The sequence below is a fragment of the Maniola jurtina genome, chromosome 9 (assembly GCF_905333055.1).
Source record: "Maniola jurtina chromosome 9, ilManJurt1.1, whole genome shotgun sequence".
Classification (NCBI taxonomy): Eukaryota; Metazoa; Arthropoda; class Insecta; order Lepidoptera; family Nymphalidae; genus Maniola; species Maniola jurtina.
In genome coordinates this window covers 8,483,231-8,505,928 of record NC_060037.1, presented here as the reverse complement: position 1 = coordinate 8,505,928, position 22,698 = coordinate 8,483,231, and the positions used below count along the sequence as shown (strand labels likewise).

At 31.6% G+C, this 22,698-nt stretch overlaps 1 protein-coding gene across 1 annotated transcript; it reads left to right on the top strand.

Annotated features, from left to right (window-relative positions):
- The first annotated feature begins 4,781 nt into the window (after positions 1-4,781).
- LOC123868181 lies at positions 4,782-10,147 on the top strand. The gene is made up of 2 exons (XM_045910583.1): positions 4,782-9,204; positions 10,135-10,147. Exon 1 carries the CDS (start codon positions 4,802-4,804, stop codon positions 8,531-8,533), a length of 3,732 nt encoding a protein of 1,243 aa, XP_045766539.1. The 5' UTR covers positions 4,782-4,801; the 3' UTR covers positions 8,534-9,204; positions 10,135-10,147.
- The last annotated feature ends 12,551 nt before the right edge of the window (positions 10,148-22,698 follow it).

Below are 22,698 nucleotides of genomic sequence, written 5' to 3'. Positions count from 1 at the left end.
TCGTACAAGAGGAAACTTTTATCAAAATCAGAAAAAATGCCAACTACTTTTTTTTTTGTTATTGGACCAATTTCTTTCAAAATCGATGTTTAGCGTTCTATGTGACCTTAAAAGAGAAAACTTTTGTCAAAATCAAAAAAAATGACATCTATTTTGTTTTTTTTTTTTGTTATTGGACCGGTTTCTTTTAAAATCGATATTTAGAGCTCCTTATGATCATACAAGAAAAATCTTTTATCAAAATCGAAAAAAAAGACGGCCATTTTGTTTTTGTTTGTTTTATTGGACCGATTTCTATCAAAATCGATATATTATTTTATTTGCTTTAGAACCGCCCATAGAATTACACATTTAAATTATACATGTTATTTCTTACATTCTATAACTCTTATATAACTCCACTTATGGGCAACTAACCGATGCCCACGACTTCGCCTACGTGGATTTAGGGTTTTCGAAACCCCGTGAGATCTCTTCGATTTTCCGGGATAAAAAGTAGCCTGTGTCCAGGATATTATCTATCTCCATTCCAAATTTCAACCAAATCCGTCCAGTAGTTTTTGCGTGAAGAAGTATCATGCGACGATTTTTTTCGTACAAAAATCGTCGCATGATTTTTGTACGGCGTTGCGGATCCCCCCCGGTTAATCACCCCTCGGACCACGGAAAGAAAGAGGGTTGCAACCCCCGATTTTTTCCCCTTGTCGCATAATTTTTGTACAGCGTTGCGGAATAATGGATTAGAAGCTGTATTGAAACAGTATGAAACTAATGCCGTACAGAATGAAATAACCAAATTTACCCTGGGAATTGTCAGAAAATCAAAAAATTTACAGACTTTGTGGCGCATCATTTTTTTACGGCCCTACGCGCTTTCTTATTATTTTTCATGGATTTATCGATGGTGAAAATGCCGTACAAAAATATATGACCAAAATGTACTCACTCTACCTGCACTTTTAAATTCTCACCAGCACTCAGTTGGACACCTTACAAGTGACGGCATAGTGCTGAATCTTATTATTTTATGCTCTTATATCGTCCTATATACGTCACCTGGTGGTTCATATGACCCATAAATTTTTTGGGCATGGGCCAGTAGTCTAATATATTGGATGCCGTAGTTTGAAATGAGCTTTATAGGATCACTTTGTTATCTGTTTATCAGTCCATCTATCGTGTCTGTCAAGAAAATCTATAGGGTGCCTCCCATTGACCTAGAATCATGAAATTTGACAAGTAAGTAGGTCTTATGCCAAAAATAAAAGAAAAATCTGAAAACCGTGAATTTTTGACTATTTATTTTTGATGTATTCACAAACAAACACTTAGTACTTTCAAATTAAGATAAACTATACCAAGTGGAATATTATATAAAAGGGCTTTACGTGTACATTCTAAAACAAATTTTTATATATTTTTTGAATAATAATTTTTGATTTATCGTACAAAATGTCGGAAAAATATCCGATTATGGAACCCTGTGAGTCTGATTCGCACTTGCCCATTTTTTCAAAAATCGTTTGAATTTTCAGTTTATCCGTTACAAATAAACAATCAAATTTTTTCTGTTTATAATATTAGTTTATTTCTACTCTCAGTTCTTTCGACATTTTTAACCGTATTCCAAAAAGAAAGGTACACAAATTTTCTCAAAGTTTCTTGACAGTTTTGCAATTTAAAAAAAAAATGAACAGTAGAAGTTCCGTAGTGATCCCATAAAAATTCTGGATCCAACTCCTTAATTCTGATGCTGCAAGATTACTTCCCGCCTAAGTTATCAAAATTCAGGAAGCACTCATAGTGAATTAATATTGTAGGCACCAGAAAACGACTTGATGCTTGGACTCCAAGTTCCAACTCCTCAACCCTGATAATGCAGGATTCAGTACTCCTAAACTATAGTAATTCAAAAACTACGGATAGTGCAATATTATTTTAAGTTCCCAACTCATCAATCCTTATACTGCAAGATACTGAACTCTTAAACCGTGAGGATTCGGGAATATCTGACGGTAAACTGATATTTTAGTTATCAAACAACAGCTTCATGACTACACTCGAAGTCCGTCAAACTTGATGATACAAGATATAGCACTCCTAAACCAATGAAAATCAGGAACTATTCCTGATGAAATAATAGTGTAAATGCGGAGCATAGACTTAGTTATTGAATTCCAAGTTCCAACTCTTCAATCCTGATGCTGCAAGGTACTGAACTCCTAAGCCATGTATATTTGGGGTTAAGGTGCCAAACAATGACTACTTACATTAAAAAGATTAAAATAAAAAATATGTAAAAGAACCGACTTTCAAAACAACTACAAATTATAAAAATAATTTTTGTTTCTACACGTGTTATATTATTGTACTAGCGACCCGCCCCGGCTTCGCACGGGTGGACACTACCACGAAAAATCCTATCTATTTTCCGGGATAAAATATAGCCTATACGGATTCGGAAGAATCCCTCTAAGTAATGGTAAAAAAAATTTGAAATCGGTCCAGTAGTTTTTGAGCCTATTCAGTACAAACATACAAAAATACAAAGGTTTCCTCTTTATAATATCAGTATAGATGTATAAAGTCGGGCGAGCATAATAAAAGAAACTAAAAATCTAAGCATGAAGCTAGCCCGACTTCATACATACATACACGTGTAAAAAATATTTTTTCTTCGCAGTAGTTTTGAAAGTCAGTTTTTTAAATATTTTATTTTGAACAATTATCGTCATATTTCAACAAATTAATACAAAACAACATACATTTGAAACTTCTTCTTGAATAATTGCATTTATTTGTGAAAACCGTATTAAAATTTGTTGTGTAATTTAAAGGATACGCTTACATAAATACAGACAGCGGGAATCGATTTTATTTTATATACTATGTAAACATCTCACATTTATGACGACAAAATTTCAAAACCTGTGGCTTCCTATCATAAATAAAATATGAAAATTATTACCATTCACGCAATACACCTTTGTAGTAATTGCATGCATCACAACATTTATTTTAATTTATAGGTTCGATGCATCAGGCACAATTGCGTTATGATTCATCAACTGGCAGAATGGTCAACGCGCAATGTGTTGCTATCTCAACATATGCGGCCATTTATTCAAGTCTCAAAAGGAGACTCAATTTTACCTCCAATGAAATTGATTTAATTTTACGTTGCGGAGATGAACTGTACGCGCGCATCATTGACGATTTGAAGAATACAAATAGATTTCAAAGCATTTACTTAGATCCTGAATCAGATTTGCCTTCTGATATCCGCGTCGGAAATTTTTTGGCTCACATAAGCAACAATTGGGTTGCAAATAGTTTATTTCCAATAAATGGAAATAATTTAAACGTTAGAAATTCGATACTTACGTTAAAAAACCTTTTAACTGATGAGATTTTTAACGAAACTCACATTGACGCCACGGATAATTATTTGATAACAGGCCAATTAAAAACAATGTCGTTTTGGCGTCAAAACGGCAATTATTACTTATTTAACAGCCACGGAGTAGACGAGACAAACAAAAGAAACAACGTCGAAAATTTGAACGTCGCACGGCTTTTTTGTTCAGAAAATGTAGAAGCATTGGCTACATTAATAATTAAAAGTTACTCGTACTCAAATGATCAATATCAGATCAATAAAATTCGCGTACAAAATCTATCCGATTTTACTGAAAATTTACCTACAAGACAGTTAGAGTCAATGCTTAATCACCCTAAATTTACAGTTTTAAAACCAGTCGTAGTTCTAGAAAAATTAGATACGCATAAAATTAATATTTCCAAATCTCTTAAACGAAAGGCGTCAACCGAGATACCCGCGAAAAAAATTACAGTTGACAAAATAAATGACATAAAATTAAATATGAACCCAGTTGTTGTTTTAAACAAAATTGAAAATGTTGATTGCAAAAAACAAGTCGGTAGACCTAAAAAAGAACAACGGAAACCCGCGAAAAAATTGACAGTTGAGAAATTAAATGACGTTAAATTAAAAATGAACCCAGTTGTCGTTTTAAACAAAATTGAAAGTGTTGATTGCAAAAAACAAATCGGTAGATCTAAAAAACAACAACGGGGACGTAAAACAACCAAACAAAATGCGCATTTAGATGCATCAAAAAAGTATAACAAAAACAACCCAGCAACAAATAAAACCGCAGTCAAAATTTATACGACTAAAAAACCACAAATACATCAAAAAGCCGTGAAAATTTACACAGAAAAAAACCCCGAAATACACCAAAAGGCCGTTAAAATATATAACACTAAAAAACCAGAAATAAATCGCAAAGCTGTGAAAAATTACTCGATAAATAATCCGGAAATAAACACAGCTTCCGTTCAGCGGTATAATACAACAAACAGAAACGTCGAGCATGAGTTGCGAGGATTAAATTTAATTGCCCAAAAACGCGATGAAGAACTTAATATAATTAAATTGTTTTCGTTGAGAAATTCGTCACTGTTGGGTCCTGATATATACGTGTGTTCAATCTGTCAAACTCGACTCTTTTTTGAAGAGAAAACTCGCACAAAATGGTGCTGCGGACAAGGCGCCTACAATGTCCAAAATTTAGAACCCCTTACCGAAGAATTTTATAGCCATACGTCATTTTTAAATAGACCGCGCGCTTACAATAACTTATTCGCTTTCTCTGCGTTAGGCGTCTCTCATGGATACCAGCAACCTAACACCGGAATAACATTTTTAAAAATTCAAGGTCGTATTTATCACAGAGTATTCGATTTAGGTTATTCGGACAGTACTAATCCTATCGGAATGTATGTGCACGACGATAATGAAACTCGCGAACGACAAGCCCAAAATCTAAATCTAGATATGCAAGTGATTCGTTCAATAACAAATTTTATGCACAATGTAAATCCATACATTGAATGTTTCAAACGGTTAAATCGCGAAACATCCGAAAATGCTCACATTATTTTTGAACAAACGTCACGTAGCTCGCATGGAAATATTCTAGGAGATTTGCCATTAGGCAGGGAAGTGGCCGCCATTATTAGAACAGAAGTAGAACAATTCACTCCTCATTGTATCGCTATTTGGAAAGAAGGCCACCGTAGCCCCCACACAGTTGATATTTTACATCCGTGTTATGAAAGTTTTCAATATCCTTTACTGTATCCATATGGTAACCCCGGTTGGTACCCAAATAAATTAGACAACAAAGGCAGTAAGCTGACACAATTAAAGTACATTAGGTGCTTATTACTTTCAGAATCGCGATTTTCGGAATTTAATCGTCTCTCAGAGGAGTGGATTATAGATATGTTTAATAGGATTTCTGATGAACGCTTACGCTATATTAGCAATATGCAGACTAAAAATTCCGATTCTGCTTTAAGGTCAGCGCCTCTTCATGAAATTGAAGCATTAAATAATGACGAAACTATTCAAGGCGAAGGTGGTGTTGTCCCTGGAAAAATATATCTCCCGTATAGTTTTACTGGGAGCCCCAGATACATGAAATTAAAGTATCTGGATTCCATCGCTTTAGTGAATAGATTAGGACAACCTTCTTATTTTATTACAATTACTTGCAATCCGAATTGGGTTGAAATTAAACAGTCGGTCCCTTCAGGACAAAAAGCTAACCCATTAATTTGTGCCAGAGTTTTTAATTTAAAATTAGCACAATTAATTAAAGATATCCGTTCCGGAAAATGGTTCGGAAACTTTGTATATCTCATGCACGTCATTGAGTTTCAGAAAAGAGGCCTACCTCACGCACATATTTGTTTCCGAGTTGAAGGCGGAGGCCCGGTACATAATACCGATATTGACAAATTTGTCAGGGCTGATATACCTAATCCATCTGAAGCCGAAGGGAGGTTGCGCAAAGCTGTACTTGATCACATGATCCACGGCCCTTGTGGCCCTTCTAATAGAACTGATCTTCCTTGTTGGAATGATGAAAAAAAAAAATGCTCAAAATTTTTTCCAAAATGTGAAACAAACACTACCTTCTGTGATGATAGAGGCTTCATCAATTTAAAACGCAATAGTAAAAACGAAGCCGAAATAACATACAGAGGTAGAAAAATTAAAATTAATGATCGTTGGGTAGTTCCATATAACGCCGCCTTACTCCTTAAGTACGATTGTCATCTTAATGTCGAAGTGTCCACAGCTACTGCCGTTGTCAAGTACTTATTTAAATATATTACGAAAGGCGCTGATCATTCTCGCGTAGCAGTTGTTTTGGATGAAAATCGAAATGACGAAATCGAAAACTACGTCACTAAAAGATATTTAGGTTCCTGCGAAGCGACGTGGCGTATTTTAGAATTTGATTTGGTTTGCCGCGAACCGAATATAAAACAACTCGCTGTTCATCTGGAAGGGCAACAATACGTTTATTTCAAACCCGGGACTGAAACGGAAGCTGCAAATAGAACGACGTCAGATTTGATAACATATTTTAATCGACCTGCTGGGTTAAATTTTGACAATTTAACGTACCAAGATTTTTACGAAAAATATATTATTCACGCCACACGTCCCCGAACTAAAAACGTCGAAATTTTAGAAACTTCAAATAACCGGTTCGTAACCCGGCGACAACGAGGCGAACTCGTGGCGCGATTATTTTTCGTTGCACCAAATAGAGGTGAACAATTTTATTTGCGTCTTTTATTAGCTTCATATCCCTGTCGTAGTTACAGAGACCTTTTAAATTTGGGTGGTCCAGATTGCATGACGTTCCAGGAAGCTGCCAAAACGGTCGGGCTCGCGAACGATGAAGCTGAGTACGAAAAAGCTATGACTGAGGCTTGTGCTTTTTTCACTGGACCGCGTCTGCGTAACTTTTTCGTTCTTTTGGCTGTGAACGGTATTCCAGTCGCGTCTCTCTGGTCAAAATTCCGCAATCAAATCAGTGAAGATTTCATCCATCGTCAACCCGATGATATTGACCGCGCGTATCATTCATGTCTTGTAATAATCGATCGCCTTTTGAGAAGACACGGTACGTGTCTAATCGAGCAGGGTTTGCCAGACGTCGCCGACGAAACGACCGAGTTAGGGCGCGAGCAAACAGAATATAACAGGAATGTTTTGAAAAACTTTGTCAATGATTGGTTACCTAAATTATCACCGGAACAAAATGAAATATTCGAGTATGTAAATAAACTGGTAACCAATCAAAACTTTCGGGAAAGTCATAACAGCGCAATTTTCATTGACGGCCCCGGCGGCACCGGTAAAACATTACTTTTAAACGTTATTACTGCACATGTTAGGGGTAATTTAAACGGTATTGTTTTATGCACTGCATCGTCGGGTATCGCCGCGCAAAATCATGAAAATGGTACAACCGCACATAGCATGTTCCGGTTTCCACTAAATCTTGTAGACGATCTTGGGTATTGGAATATTACAAACGGTTCGCAAAGGGCAGAACTAATACTCAATGCGAATCTAATAATTTTTGACGAAGCTCCGATGGCTCACAAATGGCTAATTCATTTATTAGAACGATCTTTACGCGATCTAACAAAAATCGACAAAATTTTTGGTGGAAAAATTATTATTTTTGCAGGTGATTACCGCCAAATTCCACCAGTAGTAGTTGACGCAAAACACAATTCGGACGTTTTCAATGCATCAGTTAAATCATCACCTATTTGGCAAAAATTAAAAACATTCTCTTTGGTAACGTCACAAAGATGTAGAGATGACTCCGAATTTTCTGAATTTTTACTAAAATTGGGATCAAATCAATTAACTTCTGTAACTTTGCATACAAACCGAACTGTTGAAAATTTAGTAAATCTCTCAATGATTTCATTTGTTTCTAAATTAGATGATTTGATTGATTTTGTTTATCCAAATGTCATATTAACTGAACCTGATGTTTGCGTTCACAGGGCTATATTATCAACTCATAATGCAAGCGTATACGAAATTAATGCTAAAATATTAGAACTTTTACCTGAAGACCCTTTGCATTTTTACTCGATAGATGAAGTAGTAAGTGACAACGCGGACCAAATCTTTCTAGGTGTCGACGCTTTAAACCGAATGCAGCCAAAAGGAATACCGGAACATGATTTAACTTTAAAAGTAGGATGTGTGTGCATGGTTATACGAAATTTAAATTTTTCCGATAAATTAGTGAACGGGACCAAAGTCATTGTAGTAAATACGTCTCCTCGCCTAATAACCGTTCGCAAGCCAGGACTATCCGATGATTATTTAATACCAAGAATTATTTTTAAAGCGCCCGTCGAGCCAGGTAGCCCTATCGAAATGTGCCGCCGTCAATTTCCATTACAAGTTTGTTACGCAATGACTATTCATAAATCTCAGGGTCAAACAATATGCCGTGTTGGGGTAGACTTGCGTTCGGATGTTTTCAGTCACGGCCAACTTTATGTCGCTCTTAGCCGCGCTCAACATCGACAAAATATCAAAATACTTGTAAATGAAGAACGCGTTATAAACGGCAACCCGCTCGCAAATAATGTAGTTTATCCGCCGTTATTGTAAATACAGACAGCTTTCTGAAAATTGTTCACCACGTCAGATGGCAAATCAAGAATCATGATTATATTTTTTAAATTTAGTTATAAAATCAAAATCATGTTGAAATAGCAACTATATTGCGCGTTTTTTATATTTTATTTTTTGCATAAGTAGTTAGTTTATAGTTTACATTTACACACATGCACTGTGTTACTATTCACCGAAATGAAATTAAAGATTTGAAATTGGATCAATTACTGAAGTAAATTACTTTGCTTGTGTATTTATGATCTGTTTGTAAATGATGGACAATATAGTGAGGACAGTACTGAAATTTATCATAGCACATGTTGGGTATGGGAATAACAATATTCGTTAATCTTTGTGTTAAACAATATTATTAATATTTGCAATGCAACTGACTTGTGAACTCCTTTGAATCGGAACTGATGAGGTTAGAATTGCTGTAAAAGGATCCGAAAGATGATAGAAGGCTGTGTACAGTGTGGATGAGTGATTGTCCAGTGAGAACGCGTGGTCAGTACTTTCCAGGACGCAGCAGACCGGGAAATGAGGAAGATGAGTTAAAGTGACGGGGAACTTACCATTTTTGAACTCAGGATTCGCAAACGCGAATGTGATGTTGTATTCAAGAGTAACTACTTATAGACTTGGAGCCGAGAAGTTTATTCCATGTAACTTCGGGGGCCAATAGACAAAAGTTATTTCCCACTTTGAATTCTCCCTAATAGACTACTGGCCCATGTCCACAAAAATTATGGGTCATATGAACCACCAGGTGACGTATATAAGACGATATAAGAACATACAATAATAAGATTCAGCACTACGCCGTCTCTTGTAAGCTGTCCGAGTGCTGGTGAGAATTCAAAAGTGCAGGTAGAGTGAGTACATTTTAGCCATATATTTTTGTTTAGATTTGAAAAAGTACGACTTTGGTTCCAAAACATTATCTAACACACAAAAGTACTATTAAAAATAATGCCGTCAAAAAATTATTGTTCATTTGAATGTTTATCGATAATCTTAATTTCATGGTATACTTGATTTTTAAAGCTGTAAATTCATTTGACTCTGTACAGCAACTTCTTTTTTAACATGATATTGTAAAATACTATTGTTTTATAGTGTTGCCCTTCAAAAGAAACTGTTCTAAAAAAAAAATAGAGAATTACAAAAACTGTTTTTTTTTTTTAAATTATTGCAAAAGTTTAAATATTCATAGATTAATAAAATATAGCAATTTTCTACACTTTTCCCTTGTTTTAAATAGTAGTAAGATAAATAAATTTGAAAAAAATTATGTCGTACATTTTAATGTAGACTTTTAATAATATCTTAACTTTTTTTAATATCTTTTAGGCTAATTAATGAAAATGACGCTACCATTTTAAGAGTGTAATACCATTACACTCTTTACCATAATTATGGCCATCTGATACTGTACGGCATTAACATATTTTTGAAGAGAACAATTGATAATATGATAAAATCATTATAACGTCTAACTGACGTTAAAGGGTGTGTATATAATATCCACAAACCCTACAAACCTTTGGACCAACGAAAATGTATGACATATAAAAAAAATATTATTTATGCAGGTATGTATTTTAATACTTTCAAAATAAATTAATTTTATGTTGTTTCAAATCACCCCCCGGACCACGGAAAGAGAGGGGATTGCAATCCTCGATTTTTCCCCCTTGTCGCATAATTTTTGGACAGCGTTGCAGAATAATAGATTAGAAGCTATATTGAAACAGTATAAAACTAATGCCGTCCAAAATGAAATGCCCAAATTTACCCTGTAAATTGTCAAAAAATCAAAAAAAAATTACCGACTTTGTGGCGCATCATTTTTTTGCGGCACTACGAGCTTTCTTATTATTTTTCATGAATCTATCAATAGTAAAAATGCCATACAAAAATATATGACCAAAATGTACTCACTCTACCTGCACTTTTGAATTCTCACCAGCACTCAGTTGGACAGCTTACAAGTAACGGCATAGTGCTGAATCTTATTATTTTATGCTCTTATATCGTCCTATATACGTCACCTGATGGTTCATATGACCCATATTTTTTGTGGACATGGGCCAATAGTCTATAAATGTAGCTTTTAGGAAGATAATTTTCAAACCTGTAATTAATTAATATTCATGTTCCTCAATCATAAGCCTCAGTTCAATTTTGCTTTATGCCATTAAAGAAATCACAAAAGTCCGCGAACTCAACCAAAGTAATCTAACGTTAGTTTAAGTTACTTTGGTAAAATTGAATGATCTGTCTTTTCGCTATGATCATAAATAAACTTCAGTAGACAAGCTATTATCTCATAGTTCTAGAAGTCATCTCACCGCTTTTTCCTAAATTTTCCATCAAGTTGACTGTTGCCTTTCATACTTATTTAATTAATTCATCTATCATATGCATCCCACCAATAGATATCACTCTTTTAACAAATTTTTTCTTTTTTATAATATAATATACAGGCTATAAACAGAACGCTAACAAAAACGCATTATTATAATGCTACCTTAACACAATCCAACATCAATAACCATTTGCCTTATAGTTTTGTTGATTTTGTATTTTTCAAACCCACATTATATAACGACCAAAACTCGGATCAATGTCCCACCTACGACACGGCTTTGACTTCGAGTGACCTATTTACAGAACATTCATTGATCTCTAGCGTCAGTCAAATGTTTCATTTGTAATGTATTGTAAACACACACATTTTAAAAATAAAGGATTTTTAAATTTTTTTTCGTAATTTTTTTATAATATCTTATTAGTAATCATTGGTATTATCATCTGTCTTCATATTTGCTAGCGTTCTGGTTACACCCTATTTATGCAAATAATAAATAAATTTTAATAAATTGATTGTAATTATGACATTTTCTATAACATATCTTCTATTATGTATACAATTTATTCAATATGAAATTTATTAAATTTAGAAATTAAAATTACAAATAAATTATTATTGTATGATACTAAATATTAGTTACTAAGACAAAATATAAAATAATGAGAATGCAAGTTCTCATTATTTTATATTCTAAAAAATTATTATTTGTAACATTATTGTGAAAGAAGGCTAATTATCGGTTTTATATTTTCAAATTATTAACATTATTCCATAAACAATGACCGAATAGTTACCATACGTTGTAAAACCAACAATGAAGTTCTTTTTATTCAGTTCCATATAACGTTTTGACTGATTAACGTACAAAATAAGGACAAATGTTAATAATAGTAATTACAATTTGTGAAATTATGATACTACTCTTGTATTTTAAACATTTATTCTTTATTAAATGGAAATTTTACATCAGATACTAAATAGATTAATTTTTCATTGAAATTTTATGTTTAAAAGTAGATTCAATGCTTTCAAAAGACAATAATAATATAATTATTCCATTGCATCAATATGGTTAACGCAAATTGAAGATTTCAACATATTGAAGAATTTGAAAAAACCAACAGTTCATTTATCGTTCTACCAAACGATATAATAAAGATTCAAGCATAGAAAAAAGAAAAAGAAGTGGCTTTCCTCGCTCAACTAGGTCTCCTGCAGAGATGGAAGTTGTTAATGCACAAATTCAAAAAAATTCCATAAGTAAGCAGAAATTGTTCACCCTTTTAATAAGAACCACCATAAAAAGGCTATTGATGTTAAACTTGTCAAAGAAAAACATCATTTAAATACGCATTTAATGAACATGAAATTTAAAAGAAAATATACCTCGAAATTCGTCTGTATATATATTCATCAGCCCATATAGAAAGCTACAATAAACAATATTATGAAATACCAACAACAGTCAAGAAAGTTAGAAACTATATTCTACGAAACCAATTTTCATCCTCACTCGTGGTATAAGTGTTGTACTGAGGCTAAACCGAAGTATGTTTTTGTAAGAAAGATGTTAAAACGAATGGATCAGCTCCAAGTCTTATCTTACTTTGTATAACTCTTACATCAATAAGAAAATTTTTAATCAAAGCAACAACCTATGTTAATATGAACTTCGTTTGGTGATTGCTATGAACGACTGGTCACGCAGGTTGAAGAATCACTCGGATGAAGATCTACGGAAAAAACTTTATTAGCATAAGAATCTATAATTTAGTATAATACTTTTAGAATATGGTTAAGTACTGTAAAAACATGTAAGTTTCAATAATTTAGCAATAAATATATATCCATATAATGTAATACTTATAAATATATATTTTTATTTTTTCAATACCATGAAATGACCCTTACATAAAATTAAGTCAATCGGCATCAAACAATATTTTGTCAATTTCATTGATTTTTATGAACAACTCACATTTGACCAAAAAATTGAACATATCAAAATTATTTTAACAAAAAAAGAACTGCAGTTTCTTTAGACAGTTTCCCTGTATCTCCTTTAATTTTAGATTTCTTCATAATGTTCCAGTTAAAAAAACATACTGTATATTCTGGACTTATGATGTACTAAAAATAAATTTTACGCAATATAATAAAATTTTATGTTCGTTAAAAAATATTAATAAGTAATTTTAAGATATACATTAATCACATTTTATAATAAAAAATCATTTATGTAAAGCAGGTTTAAAAAAGTCTATATGAACAACAAAAAGAATACTCACAAAAAAAACATAGAAAATGAACAATTAAAAAAAAACAAAAAAAAAATTTAAAACCCAAAAAAATACATTCCTTAAAAAAGAAAAAAAATTATATTAAAAAAACTGATAAAAAATTTGTGAAAAAAAAACTCACATAAAACCTGCTACACAAACAATTCTTTGTATTTAAAAATAATATTATATGTTTCAAAATGTTTTAATTGTAAATTTTTAATATCCTATGTATATTAAATTTTATTTGCTTTCCTTCATACAGTTTTATTAACTTTTATACTGCTCCTATGACTTTAAATGAAGCTATACAATATGAATTACATTTTTGTTTTATAGTAGTACTCTATTATTTTCTTCATTAAAAATAGATTAGATGTAAATACTATCCTATTTACCTTTAAAGCGCGTTACACACGAGGAAAATGCTATAATATTTTATCTTAAGATGAATATCGCTCTCCATACAAATCGCGAAGAAAAAATATATATTATAATATTATCATTTTCGCCATGTGTGATGATTCATTGGAAGCATAGTTATTTTAATACTTTCATAGTTTTATATCATGTTTCACTTACTTCTTCTTCACACAGTTTTTTAACTTTTAAACTACTCCGATGACTTTAAATTAAGTTATACAATGTGAGTTACGTTTTTATTTATTTTATATATCAGTGTAATAATTTAAAAAAACACCTATTTACCTTTAAAACACATCACACAGGACAAGATATTATAATACGATGACACAGTGCTCTTCTATTTTCTTAATTGAAAATTTAAAAGATGCACCTCTTTACCTTTAAAACGCACCACACACGGGCAAGATATTATAATATTTTACCTTAAAATAAAATATATCTCTCACCATACAAATTACGATGACACAGTGCTCTTCTATTTTCTTAATTGAAAATTTAAAAGATGCACCTCTTTACCTTAAAACGCACCACACACGAGCAAAATATTATAATATTTTACCTTAAAATAAAATATATCTCTCACCATGCAAATTACGATGACACAGTGCTCTTCTATTTTCTTAATTGAAAATTTAAAAGATGCACCTCTTTACCTTTAAAACGCACCACACACGGGCAAGATATTATAATATTTTACCTTAAAATAAAATATATCGCTCACCATACAAATTACGATGACACAGTGCTCTTCTATTTTCTTAATTGAAAATTTAAAAGATGCACCTCTTTACCTTAAAACGCACCACACACGAGCAAAATATTATAATATTTTACCTTAAAATAAAATATATCTCTCACCATGCAAATTACGATGACACAGTGCTCTTCTATTTTCTTAATTGAAAATTTAAAAGATGCACCTCTTTACCTTTAAAACGCACCACACACGGGCAAGATATTATAATATTTTACCTTAAAATAAAATATATCTCTCACCATACAAATTACGAAGACACAGTGCTCTTCTATTTTCTTAATTGAAAATTTAAAAGATGCACCTCTTTACCTTTAAAACGCACCACACACAGGCAAAATATTATAATATTTTACCTTAAAATAAAATATATCGCTCACCATACAAATTACGATGACACAGTGCTCTTCTATTTTCTTAATTGAAAATTTAAAAGATGCACCTCTTTACCTTAAAACGCACCACACACGAGCAAAATATTATAATATTTTACCTTAAAATAAAATATATCTCTCACCATGCAAATTACGATGACACAGTGCTCTTCTATTTTCTTAATTGAAAATTTAAAAGATGCACCTCTTTACCTTTAAAACGCACCACACACGGGCAAGATATTATAATATTTTACCTTAAAATAAAATATATCTCTCACCATACAAATTACGATGACACAGTGCTCTTCTATTTTCTTAATTGAAAATTTAAAAGATGCACCTCTTTACCTTAAAACGCACCACACACGAGCAAAATATTATAATATTTTACCTTAAAATAAAATATATCTCTCACCATGCAAATTACGATGACACAGTGCTCTTCTATTTTCTTAATTGAAAATTTAAAAGATGCACCTCTTTACCTTTAAAACGCACCACACACGGGCAAGATATTATAATATTTTACCTTAAAATAAAATATATCTCTCACCATACAAATTACGAAGACACAGTGCTCTTCTATTTTCTTAATTGAAAATTTAAAAGATGCACCTCTTTACCTTTAAAACGCACCACACACAGGCAAAATATTATAATATTTTACCTTAAAATAAAATATATCGCTCACCATACAAATTACGATGACACAGTGCTCTTCTATTTTCTTAATTGAAAATTTAAAAGATGCACCTCTTTACCTTAAAACGCACCACACACGAGCAAAATATTATAATATTTTACCTTAAAATAAAATATATCTCTCACCATGCAAATTACGATGACACAGTGCTCTTCTATTTTCTTAATTGAAAATTTAAAAGATGCACCTCTTTACCTTTAAAACGCACCACACACGGGCAAGATATTATAATATTTTACCTTAAAATAAAATATATCTCTCACCATACAAATTACGATGACACAGTGCTCTTCTATTTTCTTAATTGAAAATTTAAAAGATGCACCTCTTTACCTTTAAAACGCACCACACACGGGCAAGATATTATAATATTTTACCTTAAAATAAAATATATCTCTCACCATACAAATGACGAAGACACAGTGCTCTTCTATTTTCTTAATTGAAAATTTAAAAGATGCACCTCTTTACCTTTAAAACGCACCACACACAGGCAAAACATTATAATATTTTACCTTAAAATAAAATATATCTCTCACCATGCAAATTACGATGACACAGTGCTCTTCTATTTTCTTAATTGAAAATTTAAAAGATGCACCTCTTTACCTTTAAAACGCAAGACACACAGGCAAAACATTATAATATTTTACCTTAAAATAAAATATATCTCTCACCATACAAATTACGATGACACAGTGCTCTTCTATTTTCTTAATTGAAAATTTAAAAGATGCACCTCTTTACCTTTAAAACGCACCACACACGGGCAAGATATTATAATATTTTACCTTAAAATAAAATATATCTCTCACCATACAAATGACGAAGACACAGTGCTCTTCTATTTTCTTAATTGAAAATTTAAAAGATGCACCTCTTTACCTTTAAAACGCAAGACACACAGGCAAAACATTATAATATTTTACCTTAAAATAAAATATATCTCTCACCATACAAATTACGATGACACAACAGTGCTCTTCTATTTTCTTAATTGAAAATTTAAAAGATGCACCTCTTTACCTTTAAAACGCACCACACACGGGCAAAATATTACAATATTTTACCTTAAAATAAAATATATCTCTCACCATACAAATGCCGAAGACACAGTGCTCTTCTATTTTCTTAATTGAAAATTTAAAAGATGCACCTATTTACCTTTAAAACGCACCACACACGGGCAATATATTATAATATTTTACCTTAAGATAAATATCACTCACCATACAAATGACGAAGACACAGTGCTCTTCTATTTTCTTAATTGAAAATTTAAAAGATGCACCTATTTACCTTTAAAACGCACCACACACGGGCAAGATATTATAATATTTTACCTTAAGATAAATATCACTCACCATACAAATGACGATGACACAGTGCTCTTCTATTTTCTTAATTGAAAATTTAAAAGATGCACCTCTTTACCTTTAAAACGCACAACACATGGGCAAGATATTATAATATTTTACCTTAAAATAAAATATATCTCTCACCATACAAATGCCGAAAACACAGTGCTCTTCTATTTTCTTAATTGAAAATTTAAAAGATGCACCTCTTTACCTTTAAAACGCACCACACACGGGCAAGATATTACAATGTTTTACCTTAAAATAAAATATATCTCTCACCATACAAATGCCGAAGACACAATGCTCTTCTATTTTCTTAGTTGAAAATTTAAAAGATGCACCTATTTACCTTTAAAACGCACCACACACGGGCAAGATATTATAATATTTTACCTTAAGATAAATATCACTCACCATACAAATGACGAAGACACAGTGCTCTTCTATTTTCTTAATTGAAAATTTAAAAGATGCACCTCTTTACCTTTAAAACGCACCACACACGGGCAAAATATTATAATATTTTCCCTTAAGATAAAATATATCTCTCACCATACAAATGACGAAGACACAGTGCTCTTCTATTTTCTTAATTGAAAATTTAAAAGATGCACCTCTTTACCTTTAAAACGCACAACACATGGGCAAGATATTATAATATTTTACCTTAAAATAAAATATATCTCTCACCATACAAATGACGAAGACACAGTGCTCTTCTATTTTCTTAATTGAAAATTTAAAAGATGCACCTCTTTACCTTTAAAACGCACCACACACGGGCAAAATATTATAATATTTTACCTTAAGATAAAATATATCTCTCACCATACAAATTACGAAGACACAGTGCTCTTCTATTTTCTTAATTGAAAATTTAAAAGATGCACCTCTTTACCTTTAAAACGCACAACACATGGGCAAGATATTATAATATTTTACCTTAAAATAAAATATATCTCTCACCATACAAATGACGAAGACACAGTGCTCTTCTATTTTCTTAATTGAAAATTTAAAAGATGCACCTCTCTACCTTTAAAACGCACCACACACGGGCAAGATATTATAATATTTTACCTTAAGATAAATATCACTCACCATACAAATGACGAAGACACAGTGCTCTTCTATTTTCTTAATTGAAAATTTAAAAGATGCACCTATTTACCTTTAAAACGCACCACACACGGGCAAGATATTATAATATTTTACCTTAAGATAAATATCACTCACCATACAAATGACGAAGACACAGTGCTCTTCTATTTTCTTAATTGAAAATTTAAAAGATGCACCTCTTTACCTTTAAAACGCACAACACATGGGCAAGATATTATAATATTTTACCTTAAAATAAAATATATCGCTCACCATACAAATTACGATGACACAGTGCTCTTCTATTTTCTTAATTGAAAATTTAAAAGATGCACCTCTTTACCTTAAAACGCACCACACACGAGCAAAATATTATAATATTTTACCTTAAAATAAAATATATCCCTCACCATGCAAATTACGATGACACAGTGCTCTTCTATTTTCTTAATTGAAAATTTAAAAGATGCACCTCTTTACCTTTAAAACGCACCACACACGGGCAAGATATTATAATATTTTACCTTAAAATAAAATATATCTCTCACCACACAAATTACGATGACACAGTGCTCTTCTATTTTCTTAATTGAAAATTTAAAAGATGCACCTCTTTACCTTTAAAACGCACCACACACGGGCAAGATATTATAATATTTTACCTTAAAATAAAATATATCTCTCACCATACAAATGACGAAGACACAGTGCTCTTCTATTTTCTTAATTGAAAATTTAAAAGATGCACCTCTTTACCTTTAAAACGCACCACACACAGGCAAAACATTATAATATTTTACCTTAAAATAAAATATATCTCTCACCATGCAAATTACGATGACACAGTGCTCTTCTATTTTCTTAATTGAAAATTTAAAAGATGCACCTCTTTACCTTTAAAACGCACCACACACGGACAAGATATTATAATATTTTACCTTAAAATAAAATATATCTCTCACCATACAAATTACGATGACACAGTGCTCTTCTATTTTCTTAATTGAAAATTTAAAAGATGCACCTCTTTACCTTTAAAACGCACCACACACGGGCAAGATATAATAATATTTTACCTTAAAATAAAATATATCTCTCACCATACAAATGCCGAAGACACAGTGCTCTTCTATTTTCTTAATTGAAAATTTAAAAGATGCACCTCTTTACCTTTAAAACGCACCACACACGGGCAAGATATTATAATATTTTACCTTAAAATAAAATATATCTCTCACCATACAAATGACGAAGACACAGTGCTCTTCTATTTTCTTAATTGAAAATTTAAAAGATGCACCTCTTTACCTTTAAAACGCACCACACACAGGCAAAACATTATAATATTTTACCTTAAAATAAAATATATCTCTCACCATGCAAATTACGATGACACAGTGCTCTTCTATTTTCTTAATTGAAAATTTAAAAGATGCACCTCTTTACCTTTAAAACGCACCACACACGGACAAGATATTATAATATTTTACCTTAAAATAAAATATATCTCTCACCATACAAATTACGATGACACAGTGCTCTTCTATTTTCTTAATTGAAAATTTAAAAGATGCACCTCTTTACCTTTAAAACGCACCACACACGGGCAAGATATTATAATATTTTACCTTAAAATAAAATATATCTCTCACCATACAAATGACGAAGACACAGTGCTCTTCTATTTTCTTAATTGAAAATTTAAAAGATGCACCTCTTTACCTTTAAAACGCAAGACACACAGGCAAAACATTATAATATTTTACCTTAAAATAAAATATATCTCTCACCATACAAATTACGATGACACAGTGCTCTTCTATTTTCTTAATTGAAAATTTAAAAGATGCACCTCTTTACCTTTAAAACGCACCACACACGGGCAAGATATTATAATATTTTACCTTAAAATAAAATATATCTCTCACCATACAAATTACGATGACACAGTGCTCTTCTATTTTCTTAATTGAAAATTTAAAAGATGCACCTCTTTACCTTTAAAACGCACCACACACGGGCAAGATATTATAATATTTTACCTTAAAATAAAATATATCTCTCACCATACAAATTACGAAGACACAGTGCTCTTCTATTTTCTTAATTGAAAATTTAAAAGATGCACCTCTTTACCTTTAAAACGCACCACACACGGACAAGATATTATAATATTTTACCTTAAAATAAAATATATCTCTCACCATACAAATGACGAAGACACAGTGCTCTTCTATTTTCTTAATTGAAAATTTAAAAGATGCACCTCTTTACCTTTAAAACGCACCACACGCGGGCAAGATATTATAATATTTTACCTTAAAATAAAATATATCTCTCACCATACAAATGACGAAGACACAGTGCTCTTCTATTTTCTTAATTGAAAATTTAAAAGATGCACCTCTTTACCTTTAAAACGCACCACACGCGGGCAAGATATTATAATATTTTACCTTTAAATAAAATATATCACTCACCATACAAATTACGATGACACAGTGCTCTTCTATTTTCTTAATTGAAAATTTAAAAGATGCACCTCTTTACCTTTAAAACGCACCACACACGGGCAAGATATTATAATATTTTACCTTAAAATAAAATATATCTCTCACCATACAAATGACGAAGACACAGTGCTCTTCTATTTTCTTAATTGAAAATTTAAAAGATGCACCTCTTTACCTTTAAAACGCAAGACACACAGGCAAAACATTATAATATTTTACCTTAAAATAAAATATATCTCTCACCATACAAATTACGATGACACAGTGCTCTTCTATTTTCTTAATTGAAAATTTAAAAGATGCACCTCTTTACCTTTAAAACGCACCACACACGGGCAAGATATTATAATATTTTACCTTAAAATAAAATATATCTCTCACCATACAAATTACGATGACACAGTGCTCTTCTATTTTCTTAATTGAAAATTTAAAAGATGCACCTCTTTACCTTTAAAACGCACCACACACGGGCAAGATATTATGATATTTTACCTTAAAATAAAATATATCTCTCACCATACAAATTACGAAGACACAGTGCTCTTCTATTTTCTTAATTGAAAATTTAAAAGATGCACCTCTTTACCTTTAAAACGCACCACACACGGACAAGATATTATAATATTTTACCTTAAAATAAAATATATCTCTCACCATACAAATGACGAAGACACAGTGCTCTTCTATTTTCTTAATTGAAAATTTAAAAGATGCACCTCTTTACCTTTAAAACGCACCACACACGGGCAAGATATTATAATATTTTACCTTAAAATAAAATATATCTCTCACCATACAAATTACGAAGACACAGTGCTCTTCTATTTTCTTAATTGAAAATTTAAAAGATGCACCTCTTTACCTTTAAAACGCACCACACACGGACAAGATATTATAATATTTTACCTTAAAATAAAATATATCTCTCACCATACAAATGACGAAGACACAGTGCTCTTCTATTTTCTTAATTGAAAATTTAAAAGATGCACCTCTTTACCTTTAAAACGCACCACACACGGGCAAGATATTATAATATTTTACCTTAAAATAAAATATATCTCTCACCATACAAATTACGAAGACACAGTGCTCTTCTATTTTCTTAATTGAAAATTTAAAAGATGCACCTCTTTACCTTTAAAACGCACCACACACGGACAAGATATTATAATATTTTACCTTAAAATAAAATATATCTCTCACCATACAAATGACGAAGACACAGTGCTCTTCTATTTTCTTAGTTGAAAATTTAAAAGATGCACCTCTTTACCTTTAAAACGCACCACACGCGGGCAAGATATTATAATATTTTACCTTAAAATAAAATATATCTCTCACCATACAAATGACGAAGACACAGTGCTCTTCTATTTTCTTAATTGAAAATTTAAAAGATGCACCTCTTTACCTTTAAAACGCACCACACGCGGGCAAGATATTATAATATTTTACCTTTAAATAAAATATATCACTCACCATACAAATTACGATGACACAGTGCTCTTCTATTTTCTTAATTGAAAATTTAAAAGATGCACCTCTTTACCTTTAAAACGCACCACACACGGGCAAGATATTATAATATTTTACCTTAAAATAAAATATATCTCTCACCATACAAATGACGAAGACACAGTGCTCTTCTATTTTCTTAATTGAAAATTTAAAAGATGCACCTCTTTACCTTTAAAACGCAAGACACACAGGCAAAACATTATAATATTTTACCTTAAAATAAAATATATCTCTCACCATACAAATTACGATGACACAGTGCTCTTCTATTTTCTTAATTGAAAATTTAAAAGATGCACCTCTTTACCTTTAAAACGCACCACACACGGGCAAGATATTATAATATTTTACCTTAAAATAAAATATATCTCTCACCATACAAATTACGATGACACAGTGCTCTTCTATTTTCTTAATTGAAAATTTAAAAGATGCACCTCTTTACCTTTAAAACGCACCACACACGGGCAAGATATTATGATATTTTACCTTAAAATAAAATATATCTCTCACCATACAAATTACGAAGACACAGTGCTCTTCTATTTTCTTAATTGAAAATTTAAAAGATGCACCTCTTTACCTTTAAAACGCACCACACACGGACAAGATATTATAATATTTTACCTTAAAATAAAATATATCTCTCACCATACAAATGACGAAGACACAGTGCTCTTCTATTTTCTTAATTGAAAATTTAAAAGATGCACCTCTTTACCTTTAAAACGCACCACACACGGG

Excerpts from the sequence above, each read along its gene's own strand:
- LOC123868181 (XM_045910583.1), top strand. The coding sequence starts at position 4,802 with ATGTATGTGCACGACGATAATGAAACTCGCGAACGACAAGCCCAAAAT.